At 29.8% G+C, this 18,094-nt stretch overlaps 1 protein-coding gene across 1 annotated transcript; it reads right to left on the reverse strand.

The window, feature by feature from the left end:
• Positions 1-14,964: 14,964 nt before the first annotated feature.
• Positions 14,965-17,411, reverse strand: LOC105113316 (triacylglycerol lipase 2-like). Its single transcript, XM_011009450.1, has 9 exons — positions 17,186-17,411; positions 16,973-17,080; positions 16,738-16,878; positions 16,542-16,652; positions 16,282-16,425; positions 16,126-16,166; positions 15,861-15,940; positions 15,682-15,777; positions 14,965-15,441 (listed from the first exon to the last, which is right to left on the reverse strand). The coding sequence occupies exons 1-9, from the start codon at positions 17,372-17,374 to the stop codon at positions 15,122-15,124; spliced, it is 1,230 nt and encodes a 409-aa protein (XP_011007752.1). The 5' UTR covers positions 17,375-17,411; the 3' UTR covers positions 14,965-15,121.
• Between the last annotated feature and the right edge of the window lie 683 nt (positions 17,412-18,094).

Here is an 18,094-nt window from a genome sequence, read left to right on the forward strand (position 1 = left end):
GTTTCAAAACCATGATGAGGGCAAGTACTAAGCAAGTCTCGATACCTATCCCAACATTGGTAAAATGTTTCTCCTGGTTTTTGAATGAAAGTGGTGATTTGTCTCTTGAAAGAGTTTGTTCTATGAGATGGGAAAAACTTCTTTAAAAATTATTGTTGCATTTCATCCCAAGCATGAATGGATCCTGGTCTTAAATTTTGTAGCCATGTTTTAGCTTTATCTTTTAACGAAAAAGGAAAAAGCTTTAATCTGATGGTGTTCATGCTACAATTTAAATTATTATATGTGTTGCAGACTTCTTCAAATTCCCTTAAATGCAAGTATGGATTTTCCAATTCTAAACCATGAAAAGAAGGTAGAAGTTGAATAATACCTGGTTTAAAATTAAAATGAGATGCATCGGGAGGAAAAACTATGCATGATGGTGCACTTGTTCTTGTGGGATTCATGTGGTCTCTAAGTGTTCTAGCACGGTTATTCTCATTATTTTCATTATGAAGTGATTGATTATCTTCTTCAGCCATATTTTCTGAAACTGATGAGGATATCCTACAAAGTCTACCACTTGATGTACGTGACCACACTCTCATGCACGTGTAGGAATAAAATAAAAGGAAGAAGAAAACAAAAGAAGAAGAAACAAGAGAAAAGAAACAAAGTTATATACAACAAAAGTGAAAAGAGAAAATAAAATAAATATTATAATTTATACAAAAACTTACCTCCCCGGCAACGGCGCCAAAAACTTGACACGACTAAAAGATTGATGTCTTCTCCCAAGTGCAGAAGTGTCGAAGTAATAAATAACCCGGCAAGACCGGGGTCGAACCACAGGGAGGTTATTTGTACAAATTATAAATAACAATAATACAACAACAACAACAACAATAATAATAATAATAATAATAATAATAGTAATACTAATAATAATAGTAGTAGTAGTAGTAGTAGTAGTAGTAGTAGTAGTAGTAGTAATAGTAATAGTAGTAGTAATAATAATAATAATAATAAAGAAAGAGAAGAAGAAGAAGATGATGAGAACTTGGAGATGGAAAATTAATGTAAGGATTAAACAATAATAATAACAAATGTCAAGGTTAGAGGTTCCATTAATGGTATATCAAACAAGTATAGTATAAAATCTTATTATTGAATTGGAAACCACACACAAAGGAGGTTCCAATCAGATTATATATTGTTAACATGATTACATTAGTCATCTTATTCAATTAATGCTAATACTTGTAAATCTCGTCAAGCATTCATGATTATAACTTATGTTAACAACAAATCAAGTTCCTTTCATAGCTCAGGTGTCGGTTATACCATACATTATGGGCTATAAAATTGCCAAGCATTTGTTGTACCAAGTGTTATACAACATAAATCAAGATTAGTCATTTAACAAGCAAAGTATTAAAGAGTGAACAAGATAACAAATATAAAACATGTTAGTATCAAACATTAAAGTCCATATTAAGTTTACATTATACTTATTCTTACACCATTAGTGTAACCTTTTCACCTTGACATAACTAACTTAGCTAGACATAATGAAAGAAAGCAAAATAGATAAACAAAATAAGAACATAAAAGTTAACTAAGTAAAGGAAAGGAAACGAAAGGCATAAACTTAATAATAATGAAAGCAAAGCATAAGCATTACAAAAAATACAAAGAGAGAAAGGAAGAGCATGATCTTGATCTGGAAACCAAGATGCCTAAATGCATGGCAAATGCCTCCTTTTATAGTCCAAAATTGAGAACTATTGATTTGATGACTAATTGATAAGTGGGTGGCCAACTTTTGACTTGGTGACAATCCTTATCTTCTCTTGTCTGCCCAAAACGTCATTGATAACGTCAAAATTAGAGGCAGTTGCAAACATGAAACTTGTAGGCAATTGTCTCATCTTTCTCATATAAAACCATGATAAAAATGCACTTTTAAGTACTAATCAAATATCTTGTAAGAGGTATTGAGCAAGTATATAAATTTAACGAGAGTTTGTTTATCTGGATAGATTAATGGAAGTTAAATGATGAATACCTTGCTTTGTGGAATTTGCAAATTGTTTTTCTATTTTAACGCTTTGATTACTAGGGACTAGTAATAAGCTGGTTGGGGGGGTGTGATTGGTACTTAAAAGTACATTTTTATAATGATTTTATATCATCATTTTGCACTTGAAGTATCAATAACTCCTTAACTAAAGCATGTTTTATAATAATATATCTAATAATATAAGATACCTTTAATTTGTGGTAAATGTTCATTTTAAATGCAGGCCTATCACATAAATGAAAGGATTGATTGATGACTTTAAGAACTTAAATTGCAAGGGCAAAGAGATGACCAAAATTAGAAAAGAGATGTCGGTGCAATCCAAACTGGAACACTGTTCGGTAATTGGGTCATATTTGGAGCTATAGATCTCAGATTTAGGTCTACTTTATATGGATGGAAAGGTAAGATATAGGCCTACAACTTTCATATGGAGCCGAAGATCTAAAAAGTCCATTTTCAAGTCCAAATTGTTGCAACAACAAAGAAGCCCGAATCTATCCTCCAGCCCGAGTACTGTTCAGTATTTTGGCCATATCTGGAGTTCTAGAAGTCAAAATGAACTGAATTTTTTACACAAGAAATCTGAGACAATTGCCTACAACTTTCAGGTTTTCAAGGGGCTCCAGTTTTGACGTTATCAATGATGTTTTGGGTAGACAAGAGAAGATAAGGATTGTCACCAAGTCAAGAGTTGGCCACCCACTCATCAATTAGTCATCAAATCAATAGTTCCCAATTTTGGCCTATAAAAGGAGGCATTTGCCATGCATTTAGGCATCTTGGTCTCCAGATCAAGATTATTTTTTGTAATGTTTATGCTTTGCTTTCATTAATATCAAGTTTATGCCTTTCATTTACTTAGCTAACTTTTATCTTATTTATGTTCTTATTTTGTTTATTTATTTATCTTTCTTTTATTATGTCTAGCTAAGTTTATTATGTCAAGGTGAAAAGGTTACACTAATGGTGTGAGAATAAGTATAGTGTAAACTCAATATGGACTTTAATGTTTGATACTAACATGTTTTGTATTTGTTATCTTGTTCACTCTTTAATACTTTGCTTGTTAAATGACTAATCTTAATTTATGTTGTATAACACTTGGTACAAAAAATGCTTGGCACTTTCATAGCCCATACTGTATGGTATAACCGACACCTGAGCTATGAAAGGAACTTGATTTGTTGTTAACATAAGTTATAATCATGAATGCTTGACGAGATTTACACGTACTAGTATTAATCGAATAAGATGACTAATGTAATCATGTTAACAATCTATAATCTGATTGGAACCTCCTTTGTGTGTGGTTTCCAATTGAATAATAAGAGTTTATACTATACTTGTTTGACATACCATTAGTGGAACCTCTAACCTTGACATTTATTATTATCATTGTTTAATCCTTACATTAATATTCCATCTCAAAGTTCTCATCTTCTTCTTCTTCTTCTTCTTCTCTTTCTTTATTATTATTATTATTATTGTTGTTGTTGTTGTTGTTGTTGTTGTTGTTGTTGTTGTTGTTATTATTGTTATTATTATTATTATTGTTGTTGTTGTTGTTATTATTGTTATTGTACTATTGTCGTTTATAATTTGTACAATTAACCTCCCTGTGGTTCGACCCCGGTCTTACCGGGTTATTTATTACTTCGACACTCCTGCACTTGGGAGAAAACATCAATCTTTTAGTCTTGTCACTGATGTTGTATCACGTTCTCCTTCTCAAATGAATTATGTGCATGAAAGCATTGCGGATAGTTTAATGGGATGAATGAAGGACAACAATAATGTAACATTCATAATTTTTTTATGAATCATTAAGAATTTCCTAATAAATTCTACAACCAAATTCATATATGTCCTTCTAGGTAATTTTACCAATAAAAGCACTTACAAAAACAACTTAACCAAACACATATCAAGTACTTTTTAAATAATTTTAATCTTAACCATAATAATAACCAAACACATATTATTTAAAAGAACCACACAAAAAAGTGATTTTCAAAAAAATATATTTTACCAATTATAATCACAAAAGCCACCATTCTTCCAAACACTCTAGATCTATAACTTATAGATTAAACACATTTAAAGCTTCTAAATATATATTTTTATAAAAATAAAAATAATTTGGGTATGGCATATCACAACCGTCTAAACAAATGTGAAAGGATATATATATATATATATAAGCTCCATGCTTCTGTTTCTACTTTCTATTTCTATAAATATGTTGCGGATGGTGCTTCATAACCAGAAAAACTCTCTCTCTCTCTCTCTGTAACAAACTGGCCAAGCAAGAAAACGACAATAATGATGAGAAGGGATCCTACCTTATTTAGGAAGCTAAATACAAATGAAATTAAGCAACCAAAACTTCATGAAAAAAGCACACCTCACTTTTACTATTTACTCATGATCCATGTGATCATGCCATGTTCTTTGTCGCTCCTATTCGTCTATATATAGAGAGGACTGGGAAGTACAGCAGCTCAAAGCCTATGAGAATGATGGAGAAACTCACCAAATGTGCTAGAAAGTTGAAGAGAATTTTCAAGTCCCTTAAAAAAGGCAGTAATTCTGAAATAGTAAATTATTCAGTGTCTTCTCCTCGTGTTGTTGCCTGCGAGGAGCTCTCCTTGTCATCAGGAGTACAAAATGGTCATAGAATAAATGATGGCCATAATCATGATCCTTTTATACCAGCTCATATTGCAGCCCAGAATCACTTCACTTTTAGGCCAAACATCTATATTTGAAAGGGAGATAGAGAGACATGCAGAACTGTTAATTGTTGATACTCTTGTTGTAATCTGTTTCTGTTTGCAAGATGTTAAAGGCTATCACTGCACTTCTTGCTCGATCACATGTACACTGTAAACCATGGTGTCTTGTCAATTGACAACAAATTACATGATTAAAGAGTTTGTCCTAACATCAATTTTTCTTCTCATTTAATAACGTGATTTGATATCACAGCTAGATGTTGCAAATCATGGGCTCAAATACTTCTGTGTGGCAAAAAATCCAGAATTTGTTGGAAGAATTAACTTAAAAACAAGAAATTGTAATTACTGTTAGTGTCACTCTCACACTTTCATTAAAAGACCACTTACATCTATATAGACATTCAATATCTCAAGGGATTTAAATAAAACTATTGATTTAATTGTGATAACACTAACTTCATGACATTGCTAACTTAAAAATTCTTAGTTTTCCGCAAAAACAAGTTTAATTTTCAACATTCTCCCTTCTTAAACTTGTTTCTTCTATCATCCTAATTTCAAGTTTCTTCTGCAAGTAACAAAACGTTATGTCTTCAATGGTTTTATAAAAATATCAACAACTTGTTCATTTGTTCTCACATTAAACAGCTCCACTTTTTTTTTCTTTTGCATGCTCTCTTATGAAATGGAAATGTGTATCAATATGCTTTGAATGTTCATGATGGACTGGATTTTTTGGTAAGCAATTACAGACTTGTTGTCAACAAACATTCATATAGCTTTTCTCTGCTCTTGTTGTAGTTCTTTGAATTCCTTAACTAAATTGTATGACATACAAAAGAAGATGTGGCAATGTATGGTGCTTCACATATTGATAATGTAATAATTGATTGTTTCTTAGATGAGCATGTAAAAATCATTTCTCCTAAACAAAACACATAATGCAATCAATCATTTTTTTAAAAAAAGAAATTTCTAGCCTAGTCACGGTCACTATAACCAATAGTATTGAAATTTTATGAAGAAGTCACGGTCACTATAACCAATAGTATTGGAATTTTATGAAGATAAGTAAAATAAACTATAGCTTAAAGATCCTTTAACAAAACACAATTCTTTTAGTCGCGTGTCTTGAAATGCAAACTCCTTGTTTGTTCTATGTAGTTGCTAATTAAACAAACTCGAAATAAAATATATAATTTGTTACAAGTTAGATATCACAAATATCCCCACAATGCTTTTATAATATGTTGGATTCTCTCGTGCTCCTCTTTCTTTATCCTCTTTCTTTAGCTTGCTTGATTCCACACTCAACTAGAGTATCTACAGGGTGACAATCTTTCAAGGCAAACTTCCTCAAAACCTCTACTACGTACCTTATCTTGCGAAATAAAAATTCTATTACTACACTGTTTTGCTTCAATTCATAGGAAATAGGTCAAAAGACCTAAGTCTATCATTTGGAATCCTTTCACCATAAGCTACTAGAATTCTTCATCACTTGTAAAAATCAAATCATCTACATACAAATAGATAAACATCACATTGTCTTATAAATTCTTTTTCACATATAAGGCATGTTTATAAGGACATTTGAAAAAATCATTCTATGTGAGATAGCCATCAATTCTAGAATTTCATGCTCTTAGTGCTTGTTTAAGCTTATAAAAAGCTTTCTTTAGCTTGCACACCTTTGTTCTTATCCTATAACAACAAGTCATAGTGTTAAAGAATTTATAAATCTGATTTTTATGAGATAGTCATAGTGTTAAAGAATTTATAAATCTCATAAATCTGATATTTATGAGGCTCACCAGATAATCCTACCTCTAACTACAAATTTGGATCGATATCCAAATGGGTCAAAGGATCGTTCATGTATTTCTCTTTGAAACGACTATTATATGTTTCCTAGAAAGAAAAAATAAATTCATCAATTTTAAAGAAATAATAACTTAAGAGAAAAAAGTGATTGAAAACCAATATATCATAAAGTGTTGAGCTCAGTTATCAATGAACTGTTGTACCCCTTTTTTAGCGATCATCACTCCATACATGCATTTCAACAAAAAATTTCATTAGGCTTGGCTCACATACAAGGACCGTAGCCTACAATAAAAAAAATTTTAGTTAAATATATTTATAAAAAACAACTAATAATAAAAAAAAATGGACATGATAAAAAAATCTCATCATTTGCTTTGCATGTGAAACGAATGGAATAAAGTTGCTAGTGTGCGTGATAATTAAACCATGAACTTGCTAGTTTTAATTTGCTGTATCAGATTCTGATTGTCAAGTGAAATACACAAACGCCATTTATTAAACATATTCTGCCTACACAACCTATAAGATATACAACGATCTAAAATCTTTTCAAAATGCCACGTCACTCCATCCTATAAGCTCTCTTTCTTTCACATATTTTTTGGCTTTTTTACGTCTTGTGCCAAAAATCATGCAACCTATATGGTACAAATTAATTATATGTCAGTAAATAAAAATAAAATTTTAATATTTGAAAAAAATATCATAAATTCCATCTTATCTAATTGCAATATGATTCTCTCAAACTCCTCTTCGCAACATTATTATCAGCTCTCTTCCATTCAATTTTCCCCTTGAAATAAATATTTAAATAAATAATCCAAATTAACATAAAAAATATCTTATAAATGATCCAAATTAACATAAAAAATATCTCAGTTAATATTAATATTCAACCTTGAAAATCATGTATCCACCTACAGTTTTCATTCAGAATATTTGGAAACTTAGCTCTATTAAAACAATAGAATTTCCACTGATGATTACAAGGTTGATTTTATTGTTTTAGCAATCCCAATGTTTGTAAATCTTAAATTGTATTCGTTAAATGATATTATTTTTTTTCAAAAATTATTAAACATGTCGTTATGAAAGAAAAACAAACTTACATTAAAAAGGCGTCCTTCCACTAGGCCTCGTACTTGCAAATAAATAGATTTTGATGTAAAGGGATCCTCTTTGACATTGCGGCATTGCACTTGACAAGCCCTTGTTGTAAGTAAATGCTTGTGCCTCAGGTGCATGTTCTTGATTAGCACTTAATGACTTATGATTCTCATCATTATTGCTAGAAGAATTAGCAGTGATCATGTCCTCGCGGCATACAATAGACTTTCTATTAGGCATCTACATAAATTAATGGAAAAAATTAAACAATTTCTAATTTAAAAAGACATCGGCAGCATCTCCCCTATACGGGAGACTACCAAAAAAATTTAAACTTGCAAATACACAATATACATGCTATAAACCATATGATTTTATTAATTTTTCTAACAATTTAGCATAATTCAATTTTGTAGAAAATTTCATTTTATACGTGATAATATTTTTAATCATAAATTTACAACAAATTATAATAAATTTATGAAAATTAATAATTAATAATTAAAATTAATCCTACACATTTAATTGAAACTAAACAACAAATTGAACTATAAAACTACTAAAATTCAACAAAATAATGCAAAAATTATTACAATAACAACTAAAATTCAACACAATTATTTCTAAGTGATAATACTTTTAATACTAAATTTAAAAAAAATGGAATAAATATAAAATAATAATTAAAATCAATACCATATATTTAATTAAAATTCACAACAAATTTGAAAAAAAAAATAATGCAAAAATTATTTCAATAACAACTAAAATGCAACACATTTATTAATTCATAAAGTTATTAAAAACACAAAATTAAACAAAAATAATGACAAAAAACAAATAATGAAAAAAAACACAAAATTGATTTCGGCTCTTAATGAAAATAATAAAAAAAAGATAAGACATTGTTAATAAAAAAAAAATGAGAAGAAAAATGAAGAAAAACATTATACCTTAGGGTGAGAAGAAAAGAGAATGCTTGATCTTAAGTTTAAAGGAGAGAGAGAGGAGAAAGAGAGAGAAACAAGGGTGTTAGAGAAGAAGATGAAGCCCAAATCTATCATAGTTGAAGTCTTTTTTTATTTAGTTTTTATTGATGGGATTACTAATGCAATATTAAATATTAATATTTTCCGTTGATGATTCTATTTGTAAAGTCAAATTGAAATTTAATGGTTTTGGTATTTGGCATTTTTTTACTAATAGAATCATAAGTAGAAAATTATATATTATTATTTTTAATATTTTTGTTGGTCATTCTATTTGTAAAGTGAAATGAAAATTTTCAACTTGCGCCAAAATTTTTAGATAGCCCCTTCAAATATTACCGATGATTTTTTATTATGTCGTTGATTTTGTTGGTAAAAAATCATAAATTATCACCACATTGAGAAGTGAATAATTCCTATTGAATTTGCCAATAAAAATATTTCATTGGTATACTCGCATGTAATGAACATTGTAAACAGTACTATAATGAAGTGAAACAGTTCTCTTGGTCCTTGGAATTTACTGACGGACACATTCTATCAATATACCAGTATATGATGAACATCATGAACATTGTCATTGAGAAGTGAACAGTTTCCATGATCATTAGAATATACTTACAAACACATTTCATCAGTATATCCGTATGTAATGTGTCTGATGACAAAAAAAGTATGTGATGACAAATTGTAATTATATTCTCTATTTGTCCATCCTGCAAGTATTTGAATTCAAAAAATAACACACAGTACATTAATCAGAATTATCCTCATCTTTTTCATCAATTGACTTATCCTCATCTTTATCACATTCTTGTATGTTTATTTCGTCTTAACTCCTTAACATCAACATCAATAAAAATATTCTCAATAATACAAAAATTTAAATTTTATTCCAAGTCATTAAATGGAGCAACTCAATATAAATTAACTAACTTACTAAATTAAAAAGACATAATCTCCCACAATTAATTTATTGTTGTCATTCTGAACAACCTTAACACGACCCCTAAGTTTGGTTTTCACTATGGTAACCAGTCAACTCTTGAATGATCTTTTTAAAGGAATGATTGTAAGTATAATAAACTTACTAACATTATTTGGTGAAAACAAAGATAGCATCGACGTTGCCAAGTATAGCCTTTAAATTAATTTCAATCAAATCATGATAGGGATCTACTTTGATTTCTTTATCAATGGTGTCATAACAATAATATTTGAATAAAAATACTTTATTTTACTCACTACGATATTACAATTGAATAATCTCTTTCAACTTTCTATAGTATTGAACTTCAAACTCATTAGAAGTGGATTTCTTAACACAAACTCCACTATTATATGTCTTTCTACCCTACCCATATTATTCAATGTAAAATACATGTCTATTAATGAAATACCTATTATAGCATTTCATCTTTTTTTCAGGATCGAGACTTAGTAAAGACAAAGTAACACTAGCATTCCCTCATGATTGATAAACCTAGTATATGAAGTACAACCATGAACAGTTAATGAGAAATGTGTAATGAAATTAAGAATCCTAAAAGATAAGAATAATTAAATACTATTTACATATATTCTGAACCACATGAAAAATTATTCATGTTATAATTGAAAAATTTATGATAGTAAATAGTGACAATGTTTCTTGCGAGAAATTCAATAATATATCAGTTTATGATATTATAAGAGATAAATTGTTAAAAAAATAACAAATATTATGTAGTATACTTATTAAATAAAACATCTTAGTTCATCACAGTTAAATAACACATAATTATGTGCTTATCTGAATTCTATTTCTGACAGATATCTTTTCCTCATAACATTTTTATACTATGGGTCATCCAAGATGAGAGAATATAAGAGAATATTGACAAGTTCTCACTCAAAAGCTCTTCTCTACCATTGTCATGCCTTGGAACATGGTTGATTCTTGTTCTCAACTAAGTCTCAGAATAGTACAACATAAATATAAAGATCTCTTCAACAATATATACCTTACATGTCAAAACTTCAACATATTCCTTGTTTATTACTTTTCTCTTAAACTTGAACAAATACCTGCATGGAATTAAATAATTTTTTAAAAAAATATATAAAGAAAAAAAAATAAAATTTTAATTATGATGCATGTGTAAACCCTAACCTCTAGAATAGATACATTTATCTATATTGAGCTGGGTCTTCAAATTTTGCCTTAAATGGTAAATATATGGGTAGATGCTCAATCGAGTCGAAAAATAATGAAGGGAATATCATCTCAAGTTTACATATTATTTGGACAATATTCGTTTCAAGTTTTTCCATGTGTTGTGTATGCAACTTGTTGAAGCATATATCTTTAAATAAGTGACTAGTTTCTGTGCATGCATCTTATATCCCTTTTAGCAATAAATCCCAGTAAACTTATGGAATAAGTGTTTGCATAAACATGTGGTATTTATGGCGCTTAATTCTATACAATTTGCAATCCTCCATATTCACCAACCTTGATATGTTTGAGACATGTCTATCAGGAAAACATGGACGTTTAAGTCATTAATAGATAAGTAACTGTGCATTCTTATCTAAGGCAAAACTGGCTTTAAGTTTTATGACCTACGACCCAATATAAATCAACTTCATATTTTTATACTGATAAAAAACAAAATTATATTCATTCTAGCTTTGAAGTTGTACTTTATCTTCCCCTCATGTCCATAACTATGTTGAAAATGTTCTCAAATGCATTCTTTTCTATGTGCATGACATAAAGTTATGGTAGAGAAGATTAGTCTTCCAATAAGGAAGCTCCTAGAGAATACTTTGCTTTATTCAATTATGAGTCAAACCAAAATTAGAAAACTTATTCTTACTATATTGAAATCCAAACACAATGTCACTGTACTCCAACACCACATTATACAATTCTTTACTTGAAAGAAGCAACGGTGCAACATTCCTTTCAACTCTGCCAATAGACGTCATTTTTGTTCTTTTGAAACCTATAATCTATTGGCAAAAACCATCAGTGGCAATAAAAAGAAAAAAAGAAAAAGATATTTTGCTATTGTTTGTTGATATAAATGCCTTGTTATTTTTCATATAATATGGACACGCTAGTTTTTCATGTATGATCCAACTAAAAACCATTTCATAAGCTAGAAAATTATTAAAAATCCACATCAAAACTGCCTTCATAAAAAAATTTTGTTTCTTTGATACATTATAAGTTAAAGCCCGGATGACCACAACTGCTTTAACTTATCAATCAACAGTCAAAAACAAACATCTATATTCTAACTTGGACTATTAGGACTGGATAGGACCATAAATAAAAATATAAACTCCAACCTCATACACATTCTTGATGACAATAGTCTTTGGTAATATGAATAACCTCTGCAATTTAAATGTGATTGAGAAATATCTAAGTTTTCTTTGAGCAACAAGAGACCTTCCCTTGCCAATAATGGGTTTATAACGAGAATGACTGTGTTTTACATTTGGTCAACTTTGCATTTTCAAGGTAGTACAACATACAAAAATTTGGATATATGTTAATTTTTTAATATCCTAGACCAAAGGGTTTCACTATAAACTTAGTAGCATAGAAGTTCTTTTTCAACTTGTTCCTTTCAAGTAAAATACTTCTAACTCATTCGATAATTCTATCATAACCGCCCTCACTCGACTCGTGATCCAACTTGATATTAAACACCTATGCAATAATCTTTAATTTATTATGATTTATGCAACCATCCCTTAATGGTTCGTCAAAATCTTTCAAAAGATTAAAAAACTTGATCGTGTTTGTATTAAGTTTTTCATCTATGATTGGACATTGACTAGCATGACCCTGATTCATTTCCACTACATCTATAACTATATTACAATAAGCATTATTATTGTCATCTACAACTTCATGCAAATTGCTAGAACTAGAAGTTGAGCTAACCATCTTTTCTACCATGATATCGTGAGAAATATATGGTTCTTCGTGTACATACCAACACATATATTTTTTCATAAACCCTTTTTGTAGGAGATATACAATTACAACATCTGAATTAAGAGACTTTTTATTTTTACACCTCTTGCATGGATATCTAATTCCCGTTTCATTAATATTTCTGGGATTTAAAAAGTGCGTAATTAATAAAGCCTTGAATCCTATTACAATAATCTACCATTCATAATTCTTAGGGTGAATCTCTATATATCCATAAACAATCATTCATTACTTATATAAAAACCTATATAAAATAATGATTACAACATATATTAATTAACTACGTTAACTATATAATTTGCAAAAAGATTGATTTAGTTCAAACTTATTCAATCTATTTTAATAGTACTTTTAATTCATTATCAATTATCTACATAAACTCAAATTTGTACACATTTATCAAAATTTTCAACTCAATGATAAAATTGATAAAATATAAAATGAACTCATTAAATAAAACCGTTATTTATTTCATCACAGAACACCTAAGTATGAAATTCAACATAAGTTTCATCAATGTACAAATAAATATAATGTTACAAAATCTAAAATAAACCCTAACATGTACAAATCATAAATTCATAAAATAAATTTGTATAAGAAAAAACTATAAAACAAGTAAACAACAAAATAAAATACATATGCTACAAAAAATATGCAAAAAAATCAACATTTTAAAATTGAGTTTAAATTAAAAAAAAAAGGTGGATTTGCTTATTTAAAGTGGAGAATTCTCAATAAAATTTGAATCAAAACACGGATGCTGGCAAACTAAATGTTATGGTGGCCAAATTTGTTGTGGGAGGTTGAATTATGTTGAGATTGTGGGGGAAGGGGGTGATTGTTGTAGAAAAAAATGCATAAAAAAAAAAAGAAATGGAAGAGAGATAAGGGTCGATCAGGTCCAGTGGTGGAGTTAGAATTTTTTAAATGAGGGGGAAAATTACTAACAAATGCTTGATATTATTTATTATGTAAACATGCTCTATATAGATAAATCAATTTGAAACATATGTACTAACTCATATCAAGCAAAATTAATTTAAGAATACTTTTAAAATGATAAAACTTATGTTATAATTGTTCTATTTAAGTTTCATATTTTACAACCGCTTCATGATAATTTTATTATCAATCTCATCGAAGACATTATTTGAATATATACAACCAAATTGTTATTTATCTATTTTTAATTTAGGATGGGTTCAATGCTTGTGTTTTCTAAATCTTACAAGGACTAATGAAATTTTTGGCAACAATTCTATGTTGACATATAGTAAAGAGTATTTAAAATCATAGCTTAAAATGATTGTCATGACAAATTGATGTTGTTATTGCTGAGTTATTGTTTTCTACAAGGGGGTTAAGCATAAATGTTAAATATTTTTTTATTTCTCTATTGTGTCCCTAATTTTTTTATCCTATACTTCATTTTTCATCATTAGTAAATTTATCACCATCCATTTTTCATATGAAATTCATAAAAAAAAATACTTATCAATTCATCAAAACTCATTTCAATTTATATCCATATGCATATAATATTACTCATACATATATTAATTCAACAAACCCTTAAATTATCATAAACCTAATAATTTGCAATAACTAATTATAAATGAATAAAACCAAAATTAGACAATGCAACAAATAGAAAAGATGAAGAAAATTTACCTAAATCACAAAGCATAAAGAGTTTATTTACTTAATTAATTAATTCTTAGGACTTGAAGAAAAATTTTATAGAAGAGAGAGAGGCAATGATAATAGCTCGAAAGAAAGAATACAGCCTCCTAGTTAATTAATGGAAGTAAAGAAAAGAAAAGGAAAATGTTTAGTGAAATGTTATAGAAATATATATTTTATATTATATTATGCCATAAGTTAACAAGAGCTAACTTGAGCCAATTAGTAGCCAACAAAGAAAGTTAAACCTTTTAAGATATTATAAATATTCTAATATAAAAAGTATTTTAAAAAAAAATTAAGGGTGATTGCCCCCTCTTGCTTTTAGATGGCTTTGCCACTAGTATGATTATAAATTAAATACCACTAATGATATTTTTGATGAAATTATTCTATTAATAATTCCATCAATAAAAATACAATGTCACTGGATGATTTTTTTTTAAATCTCATTATAATACCCTTCATTATTCCTTTGATATATAATGATAAAAAAAAATTTATTAATGTTTCTATTTGTATTTGTTAATTTTGCGATAGTGAATGAAGTTAACCAAGAAAATCAAAACTATTTAAGCAGTACATGACCTTTACATTCAATCATGAGATTGAATATTTGCAATAAACATGGATATTATAGGCCTATCTACATGGAAAAGTAGCCATAGACAAATCCTGTTATTGTCTACAAATAGAGTTCATTGACTAATCAGTTGATCTTAAAAAAGGCTATTAAACGATCATATACAATCTGATTAGCATTCACGGCAAAAACAAAATCTGCATGAGCATATTCATCAGTGTATTGTACCACCAGCTTGTCATCATCGTGATTTTTGAGGTTGTCTAGTAGAACTTGTACATCCTTCACATCAGAGAGATAGTCCTTCCCTCCATACCCAAGAAAAAGAGGAAGGTCATTAGGGATGCTGGTCATGTTATACACTGGAGGAGTAGGTTGCCCGTAATGATCCTTGTTGTCATTTTCATTACCATAATCATACATCGCTATCGTTCCCGTCCTAATCACTACATAGAAACACGAAATCAGAATGTAATGAATAAAGCAAACTTCTAAAGTTCAGCATTTTTCTGTTTGGATTTTGCTCGAATAAGGTATCCCATTTCCTTCCCATTCACCGAAAACAATGTTTGAGATAATTTTCTAATTGTCATGCAGAACCATATTGCGATAATTTTGTTGTTCAAATATCCTTCTTAATTTGTCTTATAAAAGAGTTAGTAAATCAGGAATGTAGAAACACTTACTCTGTGCCAGGTGGATCATGTTCTTGGTTGCTGTTGATTGAGGTTCATGATCAAGAAATTCATTTGTCCTAGAAGAATTCAAGCAGCAATTCGGGCCTAAAACATGTTGGCTAGTCAATCAGCATTGGTTAACTACTAAACTTTTGGGTGTCTAGGTTTTAATAAATAAGCTTAAATACCAGTGAAAGATGTCATTAAGTCAGTGCAGTTGATCCCAGGTTTACCGCAGATATCTTCCAAAAGCTTGTTTGCAGCCTGCCTGTTCAGTAAGAAATCACAATGATTACTATTTTATTTAGCAACTTAATACCTTTTTCTCGTGGACCTCTAGGTAAACATCTAAGGAAATATTTTTATAAAGGTAAGTTTTAGCCATTGATTAACTTGGAGATATGAAAAAGAAAAAGGAAAGGAAAGGAAGAAGAAGAAAAGTTGCTTTCTCACCCTCGAGGAACAAATTCATGGAGTCCTAACCAGTACAAGTCCTGTGCAATAAGGAGACAGAATAAGAAGTAAGAAGGTAAGGGAATTCTTTTCCTTTAAATTTAAATTTGGAAATTCATTTTTTTGAACAAGGAAGATCCATTCATTTGGTTTTACCTCAGCTAGAAATAAATCGGCAGCACCTCTTGCAAGCGGTGATGGCATCTGGTTAAGATAAGCTATTGGACTGAGCAAAACAGCCGATCTTAACATGTTCAGTAACTTTTCTTGAGAAAATGCAGCAAAAGCAATCAAAGTCCCCTGAAACGAAGTCAAAAGCTACATATATAAATGCAGAACAAAATTCTACAACGATAATAATTAATGTTCCAGGAACAACAAAAAAACAGTGAAAGCAAACACAGTGCAATATTCACCTGCGAATGCCCAACATAGTGAAGGTTTTGCCCTGTCTGGTCATGCACATACTGAAATGTAGCAGGAAGATCATAGGCAGCTAACTCATCCCAGGTCCAATCCCAATAAGCCTGCCATGAAACAAGATAAAATGTTCGATTGTTAAAAAAGATTCAGGGTCGCCTCATGAAGGAAAATATAAAGACTCAAAAGTACCGAATCATTGGGATGGAGTGATGCGTGGCCCCGGCTAAATCTAGTCCCACGACTGTTGGCAATCCACACATCATAACCATTATCCGCCAATATGAATGCTAAAGATTCATCAGGAAGATTCATCAGCCACGTTACGCCATCCTGCCGTCAATCCGGTAATGTTATTTTTCGTTTTCATTTAAATCGCAGCCAAAAACATTAGAGATCAATGAAGAATTAGCTAGCTACGACGGACCATCATTAGCCCATGTTGTAGCAGAACTGGCGGCTTGTCTGCTGCCTTACCGGACAGCCCAGAAGGCATTCTCTGAAGGCTAAGAATATAACCATCTTTTGTTGTAACCTGCAATAATCCATCCAGAGTTTGAAAAATGTGCTCAAGTTTCTAAAGCAAAATGACTCTTAGTCCGTTATTGAAGCTGAGCTAGCAAACATTAGCCTCCTGTACCGTATGTTCCTGGCAGGCGTAGCCTTGTGGCTCCACCACCGATTTGCAAATACCATCACTGGCATTCAGGGATGACACAGATGTGCTACCCTGATTATTGAAGGAATAAACCTTTGCTCGTGCTGCGGCCGCAGCTGCCGTTACACAGAATACGATCGCTAGAATTTGGGTGGCTGAAGTCTCGGCCATTTAAAATTTAGTTACAAACTACACCAATTACACTTCTGTTTTCCTGCATTTTATAGTGTATCCAAAATCCATATTCAAACAGAAGACAATACATCACAAGTCAAGACATAAAGATCCTTAACCCTTTAGTGTGAACTTGTTCAGTATCTTGTCTTAGTATACTATATATTATAATGAAATGAAAGCTATTCTAAATTGAAATCGGTGGCTTAGGATGTATAACCTGTGGATTGCTCTCCTCTTTTTCTTTTCTTTTTTTCCATGAAATGGAATACAAAACGTACAATACACGCACGCGAAAGCCTAAGATTTTATTTGGAGATTTTCTCTTACTTAACAAAATCTACTTTCTTTTAAATTTCAAATTTTACCAAATCTATTTCCTTTTATATACTACCAACATCAAAGCATATATTTTTAAATCTTACCTATTTCAACTCCTTCATTATATATATATAACCTAATCTCTTTCTCATTTATTATGTATGCATGTGATTTCTTGAATTTCCTTTATATAAAATCAATAAAATTAGAATGTAAGTTATAGAAAGAAAGAAAAAAGTCAAGTAAAAGATCAAAGTAAAACTATAATACAAACTTAGAATTTAATAAGATAAATATAAAAAGGATTTTATGATAAATAATTCAAAAATTCTTTCAAATCATTTTAATTTTAAGTTGTTCTTTCTTTATTGATAATTTTGTAGAAGGTGATTGGTT

The sequence above is a fragment of the Populus euphratica genome, unplaced genomic scaffold (assembly GCF_000495115.2).
Source record: "Populus euphratica unplaced genomic scaffold, PopEup_1.0 scaffold411.1, whole genome shotgun sequence".
In the NCBI taxonomy this organism is placed as follows: Eukaryota; Viridiplantae; Streptophyta; class Magnoliopsida; order Malpighiales; family Salicaceae; genus Populus; species Populus euphratica.

Excerpts from the sequence above, each read along its gene's own strand:
- LOC105113316 (XM_011009450.1), bottom strand. The coding sequence starts at position 17,374 with ATGGCCGAGACTTCAGCCACCCAAATTCTAGCGATCGTATTCTGTGTA. Across the intron at positions 16,653-16,737 it reads CACTCCATCCCAATGATTCG|GCTTATTGGGATTGGACCTG; the intron begins GTACTTTTGAGT and ends GTTTCATGGCAG. Across the intron at positions 16,426-16,541 it reads ACTATGTTGGGCATTCGCAG|GGGACTTTGATTGCTTTTGC; the intron begins GTGAATATTGCA and ends ACTTCGTTTCAG.